Here is an 18,122-nt window from a genome sequence, read left to right as displayed (position 1 = left end):
AGGAACTTGTTGAACTGAATTTAACAATTAGCTCACACCCTTTGCTGGCTGGGTATGGCAAGGCTACAAGGAGACACAGAAACTCACTTTTTTCAGTAATTTGGAGTAAAGAATGAATATAAATTCAGAAGTTGTTTTCATGTTATTTCTAACTTCTCCTTTGGTTGTTAAGGCAGTGATTCCCAAAGGGTGATAAAGGAGGAGGTGCTGCCTGTACTGAATAGTTCTCCCTTGTTTTGTAACCTTCCCCCTCTGGGTCTGTTCATTTGGGTGCCTTTTGCTATGCACCAAGCCTCTGAAAAAAGGATTTCACAGCTTAAGAGAGTAAAACTTATGATTTATTGGTCAATATACGCAATGTGAAGGTAGAGCTAACAAGCTAACGTGCTCGCCAGCCCTGATAAGGCACCCAAGGAGTCACTGCTGGCTGGGCAGCCTTCAGTCAAGAAGGGAAAGGTTGGCTTCTGCTGCCGCTTGGAACAGGCTGATCGTTGACATTGCTAAACTGCCATCCTCGGGCTACTTGGCTTTGTTTCTGTAGGATTTTGTACGGTTTTTGTGTTGTTTTTCCTCTTTGAGAACTCTTGAGCTGCTGATTTATCCCTGTGTCAACACTCTCACCTTTGCCAGCAACGTTACCTCTCTTCTCACGGCTCTGCTCTGCGCAATGTCTTGCAGCACTTTCTCACAGCTTAGCAGTTCTCCAAGACATCTGAACCAATTTCAGCCTGTACCAAAACTACGCCTTAGATCCCAGAAGGCATCTGTGATCCGATGCCTGAATCTCTGGAGGGGAAACTGACACTTGTCAGCTGCTAAATTGCGTTAAAGGAAACAAAAGTCATTTTATCCTACCATTAGTTTTCTACATATGCTGTGACCCTATCTACATAATAGATGCTGGGCAGTAGGGTCTTAAAGAAGGTGGCCTATCTGTAGTTGTGAAGGGAAGAGACATCCACAAATTTAAGGGAAATTGCCTTTGGACAATTCTTCTCTCTTCCTAGAACTGACCAAAAACATCCAAAATATTGCCAAAATGTAAGTCTGATTTCTCACACAAAAATGTAAAAATTATTCAATAAAATCTTCTTCCTGTTTTTCAATGCACTTTCTGCAGTAGGATCTTCTTTGCCTTGTTTGAAGAACAATAAAGAATATTCTGAGACTTCAAGCTGCCTTAGGTATGTTATAAGGCACCTGTGCCTTGAAGTGCTATGCTGGCACACGAACTGCTTGGTTATGTGGCAGTAAGTGGCATCACTAGACGTGTAACAAGCTTTTTTTGTATGTAAAGAAAGGGTAATGAATTGAGAAATGGCAGAAGAAGAATATTTTGCAAAAATAGAGGTCTGAGCTCTTTAAATGTGCTGCTTTCTCTTTATGTAGAGACATTTTAATAGGAACTAGGATTCTGAGAAGTAAAGAATGAAGTTTGTGGATATCTACTAATAAGGCTGCAGAATGATTTGTGGGGAGTTACACTAAGGTGTGACTTAGCAGAGAAAAATAGCCTAAGATGTTCTGCCTACCTTCTCTTGCAAGCCAACAATATAAAGGTCTGTTCTTCACACCAATTCCACAACCGACAAAGAGATGCTCTGACCTGTAGCTCTTACTGGAATGAGGTTATGGAAGCTGAGAGCAACACATTTTATTCTTCTGGTGGACACCTTATCTAACCATGATCTAACTCACCTAACCATTACTTAACTCAGAAACTCTTAGCTGAATTTGTGATCTTACCACATTTAAGAAGCAGTATTTTTGGAGCAGGGAGGTGAGACTGGGTCACTTCTGCAGCCTGATCCTAGCTGATGCAATATTCCCCTGTGGGGCTTTGGGCAAGTTCTCTAGATTTCTCTGCCTCAGTTCCCCTTTGCTAGAACAAAGATGATCATGCTGAGTTCAGACAACTGTTAGAATCACCTAGTTAACACTTTTAAAGGGTTCGAAAGCAGTAAAAAGGTCAGTATGTTATCTAGCTCCCCCCCCAGTTGTGTCTTAAAAATAGTGATCCATTTTATCTGGGAGCTCGGGAGGTACGAGCAGATTCAGGAACTGTCCTGAGAGAACATGTGAATGGCTGTCAGTAAAAGCATTAGCATTCCAGCTGTCAGCAGCAGTCAGACCTTGGTTAAAAGGGTAAGGAAGCCAAGTGACAATGTATTGAACAGGTATTGAATATTCTACCACTTTCATTAGCTGTGTAACAAATGGCTGCTATCTCCCTGTTATCCATGAGTCTTCTTCTGGGCTTCTCTACTGCTTACACTAAATCTACCTATTCCCTAACTTGTTCAATTTACCACTGTTTGTATCCTTATTGTGTTACCTAACTTCTTCTCCTACTCCAGCTCTGGGAACCATGCGATCACAATCCAGCTCTTGTACTGTTTCTTTTTTTTTTTTTTTTTTCCTCTTGGCCTTTCTTTGGAAACAGACACTGCATAGAAAGTAGGCTCTGTCGTCTGGCTGCCCTGGGTCTGGAGGAGTGAGCCTACACCCTTGGCACTCCTCCCTGAGGAGCACTCCATGGTTCTTTTTTCCCTTGGGCAGGGAGAATGAGGCAGGGGCAAGTGCGAGGCTGGGGAACAGGACAATTGGAGGGGGGATGTAGGGCTAGAAAGGCCTATAATCAGCAGAGCACCCTCTTAATGCCTGAAACAAATCCTTTGGGTATCAAGTCATGAGGCCTTTGCTGCCGAGAGAGATGAAACACAAAGGCATGCACTTAAATACACTCTTCGCTGTCCCCGTAGCTAGCCCTGCCTGGGGAATGTCAGCTTGCCACTGCAAGGCTGGGGGGACACACACCTCATCAGGGTTCCAGCGCTGCCCGTGCCGCAGCCAACAGGAGCCCACGCCATGGTCTTGTGGAACAGGAGGCACTCAGTTAGTGTTGTTTTAAAAATAATACCTTGAATGACAGACGGAAAAGAAGAGCACTGAGCAGCTTTTGTTTGCCAACCTGCTCCTGCAACACGACAAGGTGCTCGCATTCATTCTCCCCGTCTCATGTGTGTGCTGTTCATGCTGCGTACCCCTGTGTGACACTGCAGGAGGCTTCGTGGTCAGGGTCCACCTTCACACCTGCATCTTTAGCGCACGGCCACCCAAAATACATAATGCATCTTTTCCCCTGTGCTCTCATGAATTGCTTCCAAATGCCTGAACTCTCTTAACCTTCGACCACAGGTCTCTGTGTATGCTTACCTTTCTATTTAATGGTGTTGGTGCCATTTATCATCACAAAAGACACCGATAAAATTACCTTTACCCTTCCTCACACGATAATCCCAGGCAAACATAACATAAAGATTATGCGCTCACTTTAACACTTATTACTTTACAGCAGCTGTATAAAATGAGTTGTGAAATTTATCTGCTAGCTTTCGTTAAATGTTTTCAAATGCTTTAATCACAAACACGTAATTGAAAGGGAATTTTTTTTCACCGACCTGAAAGGGATCCTTATCAGAACTGAGACTGGAGGAATTTCTGGCTTTCTGATTTGTGTTTTAATACTCAGATTGCCTAAAGTCCAACTGGGAGGTTGTGATTTGCAATGTTTTAATTTCAAGAGTGCCTGAATGAACACACTGCAATGCAGGGACCTGCTGCCCCTGGCTGCTAGCTCCCAGGCACCTACCTGGACACCGCACCTAGATTAGGCAGGCTACAGCTATTGGTCTGAGGCAGAGGTGGGGAAGAAATTCTTAATTTAAAAAGCTAAAAAAAAAAAAAAAAAGAAATTTGTAACAATAAGACCCATACCTTCTGCTGCATTCACATAAGCTGTAACTCAGGAAAGCTCTTACGCACGTATTTAAGTATGTCCAATTTTGCTCTGAAAAGGGTTCTGTGTAAGCAAGTGGTTTTTGGAATGAGACCTCCATGATTGTACCTAGTAAAAAGAAATGTCTTCACTCCCAAATCTGAAGTCTGCTTGACAATCACCACAGTACATTTTATTGCTGAAATGTGTCAGATGAAGATCACAACAAATATTAAATATCTATCCAAAAGCATAACAGCTAGTGATACCTGTGGCTAAATCAGGCCCACACTGATGTTTACAAGATATATTTAACAAGCACTTCAGAGACACGACAGATACCAGACCAACGGCAATAGATGAAGACTCTTGCTGTGCCCCAGCAGCTGCCTTTGCTGGACCTATAGAAACCACCACTTCTCTATACACTCCATCTGTTTTCGAATGCATGTCCATGCATCTGCTCTTCCATGCCACAGATCCCACCCACCAAGGCATGCTGCTCGCAGAACCACTACAGAAAACATTTTCCATTAATGCTCATTTGTCTCATTTGCTCTGGTAATTAAAGTCTTTTCCACAGCAATTCACAAGATTCCTTACCAACTTAAAATATTTTCTTTTCCAACTCTGAAGCTGCTTGAACTCACAGCCAACCATTCCTAATGCCATTATGGAATAAATACTGCTCTGCAAGTCTACATATGTATGTGTGGCCTTGACTATACTGACATAAAGCAACATTAGGAATATGCTAATAGCCATAATGTTAAAATACATTAAGACAATTTCTCATGTTAAGAATACGTTAGCTGATCCCAGTTAATTCTACTGACACACTCCAATGCAGAGCGAAAATTTTCACCTAAATTATTTTTCAAGGGAAAAGTGCAGATTATCTCACATTAATGCAGTTCATGAATCTGTATTAATTTCCCAGACTGCCTGCTTAGAAAAAAGATGAAAAATAAAATTTGTTTCAACCACTTCAAAAGAAGAATAATTCCATTTTTGTACCGTAATGGAATCCTTCTATTGTTAAAGAAAATATTATTTCTGATCTCAATCAGAAAGAAGAAAACATTTTGTTTAATTCAGCCTCATTTTCTACTTCCAGATGGTTCACTAGCTGTTTTCAGAATATTTCATTTTCCACGAACTCCCAAACTGAAAGCATTTTTTAATTCAAGGTATACTAAAAATAAAGCCCTGGTATCTGTTGGAGCGGGTCCAGAGAAGAGCCACAAAAATTATCAGAGGGCAGGACCACCTCTCCTAGGAAGACAGGCTGAGAGAGTTGGGTTGTTCAGCCTGGAGAAGAGAAGGCTCCAGGGAGACCTTACAGCAGCCTGCCAGTACTTAAAGGGGGCTTATAAGAAAGATGGGGACAAACTTTTTAATAGGGCCTGTTGCGATAGGACAAGGGGTAATGGTTTTAAACTAAAAGAGGGAAGATTCATACTAGATCTAAGGAAGAAATTTTTTACGCTGAGCGTGGTGAAACCCTGGCCCAGGTTGCCCAGAGAGGTGGTCGATGCCCCATCCCTGGAAACATTCACGGTCAGGCTGGACGGGGCTCTGAGCAACCTGGTCTGGTTGAAGATATCCTTGCTCATGACAGGGGGGTTGGACTAGATGACCTTTAAAGGTCCCTTCCTTTAAAGGGTCGTATAATCCAAACTATTCTATGATTCTACCTGTCTAACTTTGCTCTGATGATAAGTTATATTTGATACAATATAGGTAAAAGATGTTACTAACATCTCTTCCAACATGAAACATTTTCCCAACCTACATATGGAATAAGAATTCTTGCTGTGTGGATTGGGTGTTTACTTCTAGGGATCAGACCAGATGAGGATAGACAAGTGCTGCACCTCCGGTCCCAGCAGAATATCCAAATGGTTACTAAACACAGTATCATTTAATAAATTATAGTGAGCTAAACCAAAGCGATTAGGTTCATCCAAGAACATCAGGATCATTTGCAAAAAGTAAAAAAAAGTTTTATGCAAAACAGGACAATGGGTGTGAATTGAAAAGATTCTGTAATACTTGAAGCCCTACTGGACACCGGGGCAGGTCAGATTTGGGGTGAAGAAGCTGGGGAGGTAAGAATTTTTTGAAAGAGATTCCACAGAATCATAGAATCATTTAGGTTGGAAAAGACCTTTAAGATCATCAAGTCCAACCGTAAGCCCATCACTGCCAAGTCCACCACTAAACCATGTCCCTGAGTGCCACGTCTACATGTCTTTTAAATACCTCCAGGGATGGTGACTCCATCACTTCCCTGGGCAGCCTGTTCCAATGCCTGACAACCCTTTCAGTGAAGAAATTGTTCCTAACATCCAATCTAAACCTCCCCTGGCGCAACTTGAGGCCATTTCTTCTTGTCCTATCGCTTGTTACTTGGGAGAAGAGACCAACCTCCACCTCACTACAACCTCCTTTCAGGTAGTTGCAGAGAGCAATAAGGTCTCCCCTCAGCCTCCTTTTCTCCAGACTAAACAACCCCAGTTCCCTCAGCCGCTCCTCATAAGACTTGTGCTCCAGGCCCCTCACCAGCTTCGTTGCCCTTCTCTGGACACGCTCCAGCACCTCAAGGTCTTTCTTGTAGTGAGGGGCCCAAAACTGAACACAGGAACACAGTACTTGAGGCGCAGCCTCACCAGTGCCGAGTACAGGGGGACAGTCACTGCCCTGCTCCTGCTGGCCACACTATTTCTGATACAGGCCAGGATGCTGTTGGCCTTCTTGGCCACCTGGGCACACTGTGGGCTCATGTTCAGCCAGCTGTTGACCAACACCCCCAATATTCCTTTCAATTGCTCTTATCCCCACAGACACCATTAGCACAAGGATCCTGAGTGTCATTATTCCCATTTTCCAAGCAGAGAACCAAAGCACCACGTAACGTCACAGACCAGTGGCAGAAGACACCTCAGACTCTAACTCCTACTTTCTTTTTCCAGGACAGAGGATCTGCTGTCCCTAGGAAGAACATCCGCCAGTGCCATATTTACAAACAGCAACTGTGTATTTACCAAGTTAGGAGGTGAATTGCCAAGGAATGTAAAAAGTCTTGCCCTAAAGAGATCATAATTTCTGTAGGTGGAGAGCCCAGACAGGTTTGGGGATTTCAGAACAAACATATGCAAATGTATTTACTGATCAGAATTAGCTATGGTGAGCTCGTGGCACAGAATGAGAGCTGATAAAGTTTAATGGAGGAAGGATGGGAAAATGCTGTGTTGAACATATGACAGCAGTCCAGGGAGAAATAAGATTTTAAAAAGTCAAAAGAGATGAGCAAGAATGACTCTGCATTAACTCTAAACCATAGCCATTCTAATAGCTAAAAAATAAAAATAAAATAAAATCACATTGTGAGAGAGCTTGGCTACCATCAAGTGCTCAGTAACAGCAGAAAAGTACATGGTATGAAATCTTACTAAATTGCATGGTATGAAAACACTCACACCATGTATATATCACTGGAGAATAAACAGGGTTATCGTTCCACTAGTGGTCCTTTCAGTACTACAGCTCACAGGCATTTATGTCAGAAATTGTTCTGACATGGACAGTGGCTATTTATGGTGCAAGAATATACATGCTCCTGAAGCTTCCAGCTCCGGCAGAACAGGAGCACAGAGGGCTTCTAAAACCTTGGCAATCCATCTTCATTAACTGCGCCGTTCAGGATAATCTTAGGAGTCTGCTTGTTGGCCTCAGATTCTTCAGCCATACACTCTGGAGGCTCTAGCTCACAGGACCTTCTCCGATAGACAACCCTTGAGATTAGGGTTATCAAAAACATTTCCATGATGAGGAGCTGCTGGGTCATATCTGCCAAAAAAACCCGGGAGGCAAAGAAAAGCCCCCAAAAGGGGGAAATGACTATCAGACACAAAATGAATACCTGGGTTATCAATTTTCATCTGTGCAAAAGGAACAAGCTTTACCATCCTGTCCCCATAACGGAGCGTCTCTCACACTTGGCAATAAAATCAGTCACAGAATTACAGTATTGCCCATCAATAAGCATGCAATAAGTTATGCATCCAAAACGCAAGAGATTTAACAGTAACTATGCACATTGGTTTATTTTCTTCTCATTTCTGATTCCAACTCTTCTCATTATCAAGCTTTTCTCTGCAGCTACGACAGCTATGAAACTCTTGTTATTGTTTGTTAAGTAAAAGCTGAGATTCTGCAAAAGCTACATGATCCCAGGAAATTAGTATTTTGGGAAAACACCATATATAGCAGTTAGCAACACTGAGCTGGCACCTTTGTAAGTAAATGAAGAAGATCTTTCCCGGAAGAACTTACATGCTCCTCTTGCTGAAGAGGAGAGTGGTGGAGCACAGGGAATGATTCTTTGCATGGCCAAGATGTTGATAATAGCTGCCTGCAAGTGGTTCAGGATGAGAATAAACTGCACCAGAAAGAGAAAACATGCCTCAGCTACCAGAAAAAGGTTTATAGTTCACACAACAATTCTGCTTTCGTAACGGACCCTCTTTTGCCTCATTCCTCCTTTCTTGCCCTCCCTCTCCTCCCATCTACGAGCAGGCTGCCTGCCATTCTGCAGAATTCATCTTTAGCTCAGGATGATATTGCTCTGAATTTAAGTATCATATCAAACCTCTGCTTGGAAAGTCTTTCTTCTCTGCCCTTCATTTGGTAGGTGCAATATACGCAGACCTCCCAGCTGGGATTTTAAACAGTACTGAGCTCTGAATAATAGGTAATGATGTTTTAAAAACTTCCTGTTAATTTGACCTATGAGCTTACGTTCTCCCTTAGTGGAGGAAGGACTCACAAAGAACGTTTTTTCTGTTGTCTCCTCTTTTTGCCACAGCAGGGAGATGTGGTGTTCCTCAAGTTATATGAGACTGGTTTCTTTGCCAGAAGGGATGAAGGACTCTTCGCAGCTTGGGTTCAGCAGCAATCACTTACGCGTGATATTACCTGCTATTCGCTGAGCTAGGCCTTTGCTGCCTCAGAGATATCAAAAGTGTCTCTCTAGCTGCTGGTGCAACTGTTTGAGTATAAACCCTCGCATTAAGAGAGTTTGCCATCCTAAACCTGGATTCACCCTAATGCAGCTTTGCAGGTGTGACTATCCTGTTTATTGCATTTATAAGTGCTTAATAATTTATTTAATAGAAACCTTAGCGCACCAGCCTTTCTACAGGTCCTGTTTAAGAAGGATGCGTATCCAAGGGTTCTGCTGTACTCTCTTCAGGTTGATGTAGAAGAGGGTGGCCCGGTCCCTGGGCTTTTTTATTCTAACCTATCTGGTTCTGTTCCTTACTATTTAATGATTCCCAGTCAGTATTTTCATTATTATCTAACTCTGAAGTGCAGAATGGCCAAGAAAAATGTTGTCAGAGCCCAACATTGTGATATGCTGAAACAGTTTGAACAACAGCCACCCACACAATGCTCCACATCCTCTCCTAGTCTGTAAAAGTACACACCAGCATTTTAAGATTGTGTTTCAGGATACTGCATCTACAAAGCTTCCTTCAGGCCCCGCAGAAGGTGCTGTTTTGATTTCAGTTGCCTAAAGATAAATGGATTTTACGCAGCTTTCACATCTCCAGCACTCCTGAGAGACCAGAGGTAAATTGGCTCAAGCTGAAACTGAACAGCAGCCAAGGAGAGTGCTTCAAAGGGATGCAGCTTTAATCAGGTAAAAATATGCCTTTGCACAGGGAAAAAAAAAAATACTGTAACTTTTCAACAAAGAACCAAGAACCAGAGAGATGGTGTTATATTAGCCGTTAAGAGCAATTCTTATCAGAAATATTAAACTTCTCACCTGATAAAGAGCAAACTTTGGGATGATCTTCTTACAGTTAAGGAGAGTCCTAACTTGTTGAAACATGATTGCAACTGGCCACAGAGCAATAATGGTGAGGACACCAACAAAGCAGTTAATCCATATTGCAGCTCCTTTGGGAGATAACTAAGAAGCAGATCAAACAGGCGTACCTACAAAACTTTACAGTGCATTTTACTATTTCCAGGAAGAAGTTGTGAACTGGATGATGCAGATGTTAAAATGCTTGTTTTTATCTCCGTGAAAGCTGATGGCAGCAGCAGCTGCTGGGGTTTGCATGGGGAAATTGCACAGTACCAACTGGAGTGTTAGCACAGTGCTCTCACCCGGCAGGCAGGGACATGTAAATCTGTTCATCCTGGGAAGGTAACAAGTGACACAACCCCTCAATCCGGCCCCAGCAGCACCTGGGAATGCTCAGCAGCTCATGAGAGCTTATTCAGCATGACATCTCAGAGGGGTAATTTATTTTATACCATAAAACAACAAAAAAATGTATTACTTTCAATCTGAGTTATCCAAGAGGTGCAAAATTATTAGCAGATACAGACTTCTCCATCATCTTGCAACTTACATGGTACAAAGCAGAAGTACAGTGCTATCTTTTCTACTTTGCACAGATATAAAAATCACCATGATTTGCAGAAAAAACATAGAATTAGGCTTCCTGTTTAGATGCCAGTACATACACTTGTTTCTTAAGGCTGTACCTTACAAAACACAGGGCCAGTACATCCCACAGGGCAACTTGCAGTCCCGCTATATTCTAATCATACAAGCTGGGAAACATATTAGAGCATAATCTGATGCCCAACCCACCCTGATGCCCAGTTTCTTTCCAAGGGAAGCCAGGAAATGGAGAGTCTGGGGGAAGGCAGAAATTATATGCTTCAGGGTCTCAAAAGAATACAGTAAGGACTTACCTGGAAGTGCTCCCACATTTCACAGTTTAGCTGTAGGCTAAGATACTAACATCAACCCTAAAATCTACGGATTTTGTGGACCAGCTCTGATTAAAATATTTACTTACATTGTAAAGGGTGTAATTGCCATTAGTCCAAAGCACTATTGATAAAAACATGAGCACGGGTCGAAGGAAAGCAAACTGAAAGGTGCCCAGCTTGAGCCAAAAGAGAGTTCGTCTGGGAAAAAAACCAACAAAAAAATCGCATAGGCCAAGATCTTATTAGCAACTTCAATAACAATTTTTGGATACCATCAGCTGCAAAACTTTCCCACTCCTATAGCATGCGGCTAAAATCTGGGGAGGAACAGCTTCAAGATAAGAAAATCCTTCCAAGAATTACCCAGTGTTTATTTAGTAAAGTCTCTACAAAGATAGCACTTTTCTTGTTCTGCAGCAATTGCATACTAACCAAAGCTGGGCAAAACGTGATGTCTTTCTCTGCCCTGAAGCTAACCAGAGAGCCAGTAGCAGCATAACCGGTTTCTGAACAATAATGCCACTTTCTCTTGCCTTGTTCCCTTACTATTTCAGTTCTGCGATGAAATTGGACAATTCAGCCTTTCTGTTCAGACACTTCCTAGTCCTGTGGCAGATCAAGAAAGGGAATCATACAGATCTAGGTGAAAGGACTTACAGTCTTTCAGTGCATCATGAATACTACCACATAAGCATCTGGTTTTGCTCCTCTCTACTCTAACAGAAGAAAGGAACTATCTTTCACTTGGCAAACTGCACGAGGCCAGCAGGACAGCTCAGGATTTCCTCACTTCTGTGAGTATAAACTGGATCCAGAACACAGCCCATACACAATAACCTGGCCAGCCAGCATTAAAGGCCACCAGGAAAGGGGCAGATGCACTTTCTAACAGAGGGCATGAAAGCTGACTGACCTGAACTCTGCTTCAGCCTTCACAGGACAAGCTGTCGCTGCTACGGCTGGCTCATGTTTTAGTCTATTAATGTGTATTATTTCCCATATTGTCAATGTTGTCTTCAATGTAGTTCCTTGGACCCTTGAGACTGCCATCAGAGATGCCTCAGCAGACAACAGGCTGCCATTTAGTATGCTACAGGATATAGCCATGAACGAGTAATTATAGGAATTGCTCAATGAATATAACTAATAACCACAGGATTATGAGTGGCACAAACACATGTGGAAAGGCCTGCAACTGGCCAGCCATTTAGTGTGTGTGCCTTTTCATAGATTTATTATTCCCAAAGGGCTATAAAGAATAATATGACAAACAGCGCAGTCACTGCAACACCCCAAGTTGTTTCCCTTGTCAATGCAGGTCTATCTTTCTTGACCATCAGACCTCTTCTGTCACACCTCTCCCCATTGTATGGCTTGTTACTTTGCCTCATCTGTCTACTGTACCTTGTTAGTTTTCTCAGGAATTCTCAATAGTATATGGTTTTTTAAAAGAATGAATCCCTCCCTTGGAGTAGCTCCCTGTTTCCCCATAAGATACCTATGGGAGGAATATGAGACTGACCTTTCTCTGGTATAGCTTGCTCATATTTCAAAAAAATTGTACCCTGTAATGGGAAAAGGCTAGAAGTCAGAGGCAGAGACAGCAGATGGGATTCCCAGTGCTACAGACACCGGAGAAGGAGCCCTAAGCCCTCTGTAAAGCAAAAAGCCTTTTTTTTTTGAACAGGCAGCTGTCCTTCCCCCCAGCAGTAGTAGGCAATATCTAGGTCCTGAAAAGAGTTAATATTAGCTAATATCATTCTGCGTAGGCTGTCACCGGACTGACTAAAAGGACCACATAGTAGAGGATCCTCTCCCAAGCTCCCAGCCACCACAACCTATACAGAGGGTGACAGAGATGGAAAGAAAAACAAATATACTGCTGACACGTCAGATCTATAGCACAGCTCTGTCCCACGGCACTTCTTCAGCTCTGACTGCTGAAATGAGCCTGAACCAATGCCCATGAAAATTAGTCAGAGTCATTATCGGTAGTTGCTGATTTTACATCATTGTATTACATCCATTTTTGGAGGTACATTTTTTGGTTGGTTTACTACCTATTCTTCTCGGTGCCCGCTCCATGTAAATAACTAGCGTTATTCCATTAAAATAAAATGATGGAAACAAGACTTTAAATTCCAATACCGAATGAGGCAGTTTAAGGAAGAATTATTACAATAAAAAATAAGAATGTTTTTGCAAATGCATCACAAACCGCTATGCTGTGTTCTGCTTGCCACTTTCATTTAACCAGACCATAAAGTCCCTAAGGACCCTCTGACACTGATGTCCGGGCCCTCATAGAAAACTCTGTCTTGCACATTCAATCCGTCAGCTTTTGCTCTTACTGAGAGAAACATTCTCATATTCTGTGCCAGCAGGAAAGCCCTGGGAAATACATGAGGCTTCCAGGCTGTGGAGCAGCGTGTAAATGACAGGGTGACACTAGCCGGAGGAGGAGCCCCACCAGACAGTGCTCAAAGGAGGCAGAGTTTATGTTACAGTATACAGCCTCCCATCAGTGCAGCTCTCCATCCTCACCCCGCTTCTCAAAGATGCATTAATACTAAGTTTAGTAGAAGAAAATATTTGCTTTTGCCTCACCAGACAATGCCATTTCATTGAGATCAAAGCTTTCCAGGAATTACAGCTATTTTTTGTTCTAAAAATTCTTTTAATCTGAAGTAGTTTTAAAGTCAAAATTAGAATGAAACATTTCAATTTCATCAAAATAAGAGAAATTTTCTTTCAAGACAGCCTCAATTTGACAATTCTGCTCGTGTAAAGTACCCAATTTGGAGACATTTGTTCCCTTCTGGAACAAAAAGAAACTGAAATCTCAATTACTAGGTTTTCTACGGTAGAAATTCCTCCTCCCACACACCACTGCTTACTACAGAAATGGTTTCTTGGAAGAGAATGGGATTAGTTGGGGAGATGCCGCAGTGCACAACATTACTATGAGTGGGAACACTGCACTGGGTTAAACTGAGAGAGCTCATACTCTCGACTCTTATGCAAAATTCTGCACTATAAAAATGAAATAAATCAGTGGTGGTGTACAGCCCCGAAGCGATGGCACTGTTTAAGAGAGACAGCTTGAGACTGACTTTCGGGAAGCGGGGAGGGCCTTTGCTGTAAGCTTGGCCTTGCCAAGTTGGCTGAATCCCAGCAGCCGTTTTGCAGCTGGGAAAACTTAAAGGACAACTCACCTAGTGATGCGCACACGAGGGAGGCAAAGGCAGCAGCAGCAGCAGGGACCGGTGCTGATCTTGAAGTGACCATTTTCAAAACGCTTGAGGAGCAGCTTTTGACCTCCGCACTCTTTAATCATCATCATCAGGAACTTGTGGATAACTATGGCAAAAAATCTAGGAGAGGAAGAAAATGCCAGCTTGAACGTGCCTGCGCAGGCCAGTGCCGCCTTCTGTCCAGGGTTTTTATAGCTTGCGCTTTGCGATCAACAAAAATTCTAGCACTACTGCTTTCCATCACCTTGGAGGACCAGAACTGCCCTAACCTCACCGAAAGAGGAATAAACTGAGGCACAGAGCAGCTGTGGAATTTCCTAAAGCTGCACTGGTGACTGGTTGGCAGAGTCAGTATTAAAGCACAGGTTTTTCTGGCCCAAGTCATTACAGCCATATTTTTCCATCAGTTATCTAGTCCTGACTGGTCCAAACTCTTCAGAACAAGTCCACTTCCTCCTCTAAAATAAAAAACAACCCAGCAAACATGGCTAGGTTCATGTATATATATATATAGCTATCATCAAATGTGTGGCCCAGTCAGGGTGCGGTTCCTCTGCAGCCAAAGCTGATCCCCACCTCTCCCTCCTTCACCGCCTGCACATTCTCAACCCTTCCCAGGAACTATAGATCATGCAACCGCCCTTTCCTCCCTGTCCCTAACCGATTTAGGGAACGGCTTCACTGAAATCCAACCTCACCAAATAAAAGAGGTCCTCTTCAGCTGCACTGCCTCCTTGAAGCAGCTTGCTGTGCAGCTGGAGACTGAGTGGTAGTAGCAGCAAGTGAGGGGACAGGAACCTGCAGCTTGGGCAAGGGAGGGGGGAGGGATTCAGACAGGCTTGAAGTGCCACAGGACTGGATTCTTGGAAGTTGCTGGCAATCTGCACTCCCTGCACAAATTGCTGTATGCTCCCTGCTACTGTGTTTTCCCTCCTTTTTTACTCTACTCTCTTAGTAAATGCAGTGTGACGTGGGGTGAGGCTATTCATGAGAGTCTGTGACACTGTCCTGCAGTGGGTTCCAAAATCATCCCAAAATCAACTGCGGAGTGCCCAAGGCCACGGCATTCCCCCACCTGGCTCTGCCTACCAGGGCTGCGCCATCACCTCCAGAAAGCAAGGACCACATTTCTCCCTTCTTCTCTGTGCACGTCAGAGCTGTCATGCTCGTACAGAAAGTGCTTTTATCAGGAGAACTGTGGAACATTTTTACATTGATATACTCATCGGAGGTTCACTTGCCACCATTAATAATAGACCTCCACGGTTCATCATTAGTAAAAGCGCAGTGAAGAAGTCACAGGTCAGAATCTCATTCCACATGACATGCAGAGAGAGGAAAGAAAGAGTACTGCTTCAAAGCTACTGTCAATCCAAGGGATCAATTACATGCGAGTCACAGATCTTTCATACTGAGGTTCCCACACTAGGGGACTGTAGCACTGGGAACTGCTTCAGCATTTTCCACCTCCCAGAAAAGAGCTGCCAAGAGATTTCAACTCAAACCAAAAATTACTAAATTGTTAAATTTACAAAATGACTGTGTTTACCAAGAGCAGCAGATGTTTAAAAGGAAGAAATTCAGGGTTTGGGGCAACATCTAGAAACAAGCAGGATACTCACACTGCTGCTGTGAAATCTGTAAACATTGTCGAGCGAGGAATCCACATGCCAATGCACGAAGTAGTAGCAATCACCTACAGGGAAAGGGAGGAGGGTTGTACCAAGGGCAGAGATAAAGCCGGTTCATGTGGATTTTCAGCAAAACCCTACTTTCAATTTCATCACTTTTCCATGGTAACTTACTGGAGCTGCAGCATTAATCCAAATTATCACTGATCTTTTGAAGGAGGGAATTCTCCTGTAGATGTAGGCCGCTTCCTCTATAAACACCAGATTGGCAATTAGTGTCATCAGAGTCAAGACTGCAAAGAGAAATCTCCCTGGTAGGTCAAGGCCTGCAGAGAGAGAAAAGAAAACGTAAAGTTCTGATTTATTTCGTAAGCATTCCAAACATTTAATGTAAAGACACCATCTCTGAGGGGCTTCTTAGCTCTATTTCTGCAACAGCTTGCACTCATCCTTAGCTACACAGACAGACCACTGACTTCACAGGATGATTCAAATACTTAAACTTAAGTTCATGACTAAATCTTTCCAGGATCCACAGACAGCATACAGGAAGAATATGCCTCCGTGTTCTCAAAGCATTATGCAAAAGTCCCCTTCAGAAAGGTGGAGTTCCAGGACAAATGTCCTTAGATGGATGTGAATACGTAACAGAATATAAATAAATACATAATATAAATAAATAAACACATATTCTGGGAACTTTTTTCCAGGCAGACAACAAGCAAAAATATATTTATTCAATATTAGTACTTTGCTTCCACTGTATGTTCATAGGCATGTTTGTGCTTAACTTCCTTGGGCACGCAAACTTTTCAGAGGCTCGGTGGAAGTTTCTGAGGGACAGGAACAATGCGAGGATAAGCCCCTGATGTATCTAGCCTGAAATGACACTTGACGCCTTCGCCAAATTCTTTTTTACTTCTCCCCTAATGCTGGGTGCGGGTATCAACATTTACCCACAGCTGACGGGTTTCACTCTCCATTGACACCGGGTGTGGGTATCGACTTTTACCCACGGCTGATGGCTGAGGTGTATTTTCTCCCAAGAAAGCTGCTTCTGGGGACAGAGGAGAGCACTGCTGTGGAGCCACGCTTAATTTAGGAGAAGTTCACGCTCACCTCTGGTACCAACGCCAGCCTATCTAAAGGCACACCGAGCAGCGCCTTGCAAACCTCAGCCTTTGCCTCAGCCTCTTGAACCCGCTTCAGAAGACCCCAACCCTTCCAGACCACCTCTCCGGGGCCATCTCCCCATCTTAGATCTCCTCACGGCGGGGGGGAAGCCCTGAGACCCGGCCGGCGAGCAGCCGGGCTGGCGGGCAGCCCCCCCCTTCCTCCCCGCCGCCATCTCCCTCACGCCTCCCTCCCTCACCTCAGCCATGCCAGGCTGCCGCACTTACTCTGGAGAAGCTCCCGCGAGTAGGGCGGCTGGCCGGAGCCGCAGGACTCCGGGTGGAGGGTCCCGTTCGCCTCACCCTCCATGGCGGCCAGACCGCCGGCTCCCCGCCGCGGTGTGGCCAGTAGCACCGAGGCGGCGGCGGCGGCGGGACGGGGGAGACGGGGAGGGTGGGTGGGGGGGGTCGGTGCCCGCCCGCTGGTCCCTAACGAGGGCGGTAGTCCGCAGTGCGGGGTCCGGCTACTCGGGGCTCGGCTGAGGGGACGGTTTAATAATTAGCCCGGGAACCGGGGCCGGGCGGGCGGCGGGCAGGGCCCGGTCTCCGCGCTGTCCTGCCTCTTGGCGCCCAGCGGGGACCGGGCACCGGTGGGTCGGTCTCTGTGGAGGTGCTCGTGTGGAAAGCAGGGAGCCCCCTCCCCATCCCCTCAGCCCCGTCCCCTTCTTTCATAGGCCCGGGGTGTGAGGGAACCTGCGGTCGGGTCTCCACAGGAGCGCGGGCTGCCAGCCGAGGAGGGGGGGCTGGATTCCCCGGCGCCATGTCAGACTTCAGCCCGACCCGGTTAGAGCACTGTGTGAGGGGCTCTGCAGGGGAGGAAGGTTGCGGAGGAGGAAGGTTGAGGAGGAGGAAGGTTGCTTGGTCAGTGTAGGAGACATTTCAAAGGACTTTCTGGGGAGTCCGCCGCCAAAGACTCGCCAACCATCTTGGCTGCCATGAGGTGAAAAGCTGCACAGTCTTCTGTCAGCGGCTGAAGGGGAGCACCTCGAGGGGAGGAACGCACCGAGGGACTCTCCACTTTCCCGCCTGTTTCACCTGCTGTGGAAGGATCCTTTGGGCAGCCTGAGCCTTTCCAGGAAAAGGGACTGAGTAACGGAATCGTAGAACCGTTTAGGTTGGAAAAGACCTTTAAGAGCATCGAGTCCAACCGTCAACCCAACACCACCATGCCCACTAATCATGTCCTGAAGTGCCACATCTACGCATTTTTTGAACACCTCCAGGGATGGTGACTCCACCGCTTCCCTGGGCAGCCTGTTCCAATGCCTGACAACCCCTTCAGTAAAGAACTTGTTCCTAATATCCAATCTAAACCTCCCCTGGTGCAACTGGAGGCCGTTTACTCTCGTCCTAAATGATGGAGTTTGGTGACCCACCGAGTTTTTCTGGGTGGTCAGACTGAAAGCTGGCTGCGAGAAGCAGCAGAGGGATGGTTATGGCAGGTGACAGGCTGTATCAATAAACGCAGTGTTCAGGGGGAGGGGGA

General features: G+C 44.8%; 1 protein-coding gene across 1 annotated transcript; it reads right to left on the bottom strand.

Annotated features, from left to right (window-relative positions):
• Positions 1-3,939: 3,939 nt before the first annotated feature.
• LOC104313363 (solute carrier family 51 member A) lies at positions 3,940-17,245 on the bottom strand. The gene is made up of 8 exons (XM_069784863.1): positions 16,865-17,245; positions 15,639-15,790; positions 15,456-15,529; positions 13,795-13,953; positions 10,666-10,777; positions 9,615-9,761; positions 8,117-8,222; positions 3,940-7,630 (listed from the first exon to the last, which is right to left on the bottom strand). Exons 1-8 carry the CDS (start codon positions 16,944-16,946, stop codon positions 7,443-7,445), a joined length of 1,020 nt encoding a protein of 339 aa, XP_069640964.1. The 5' UTR covers positions 16,947-17,245; the 3' UTR covers positions 3,940-7,442.
• Positions 17,246-18,122: the final 877 nt, after the last annotated feature.

The sequence above is a fragment of the Haliaeetus albicilla genome, chromosome 6 (genome assembly GCF_947461875.1).
Source record: "Haliaeetus albicilla chromosome 6, bHalAlb1.1, whole genome shotgun sequence".
In the NCBI taxonomy this organism is placed as follows: domain Eukaryota; kingdom Metazoa; phylum Chordata; class Aves; order Accipitriformes; family Accipitridae; genus Haliaeetus; species Haliaeetus albicilla.
The sequence above is the reverse complement of the archived record's forward strand: the minus strand, read 5'-3'. Positions and strand labels throughout refer to the sequence as shown.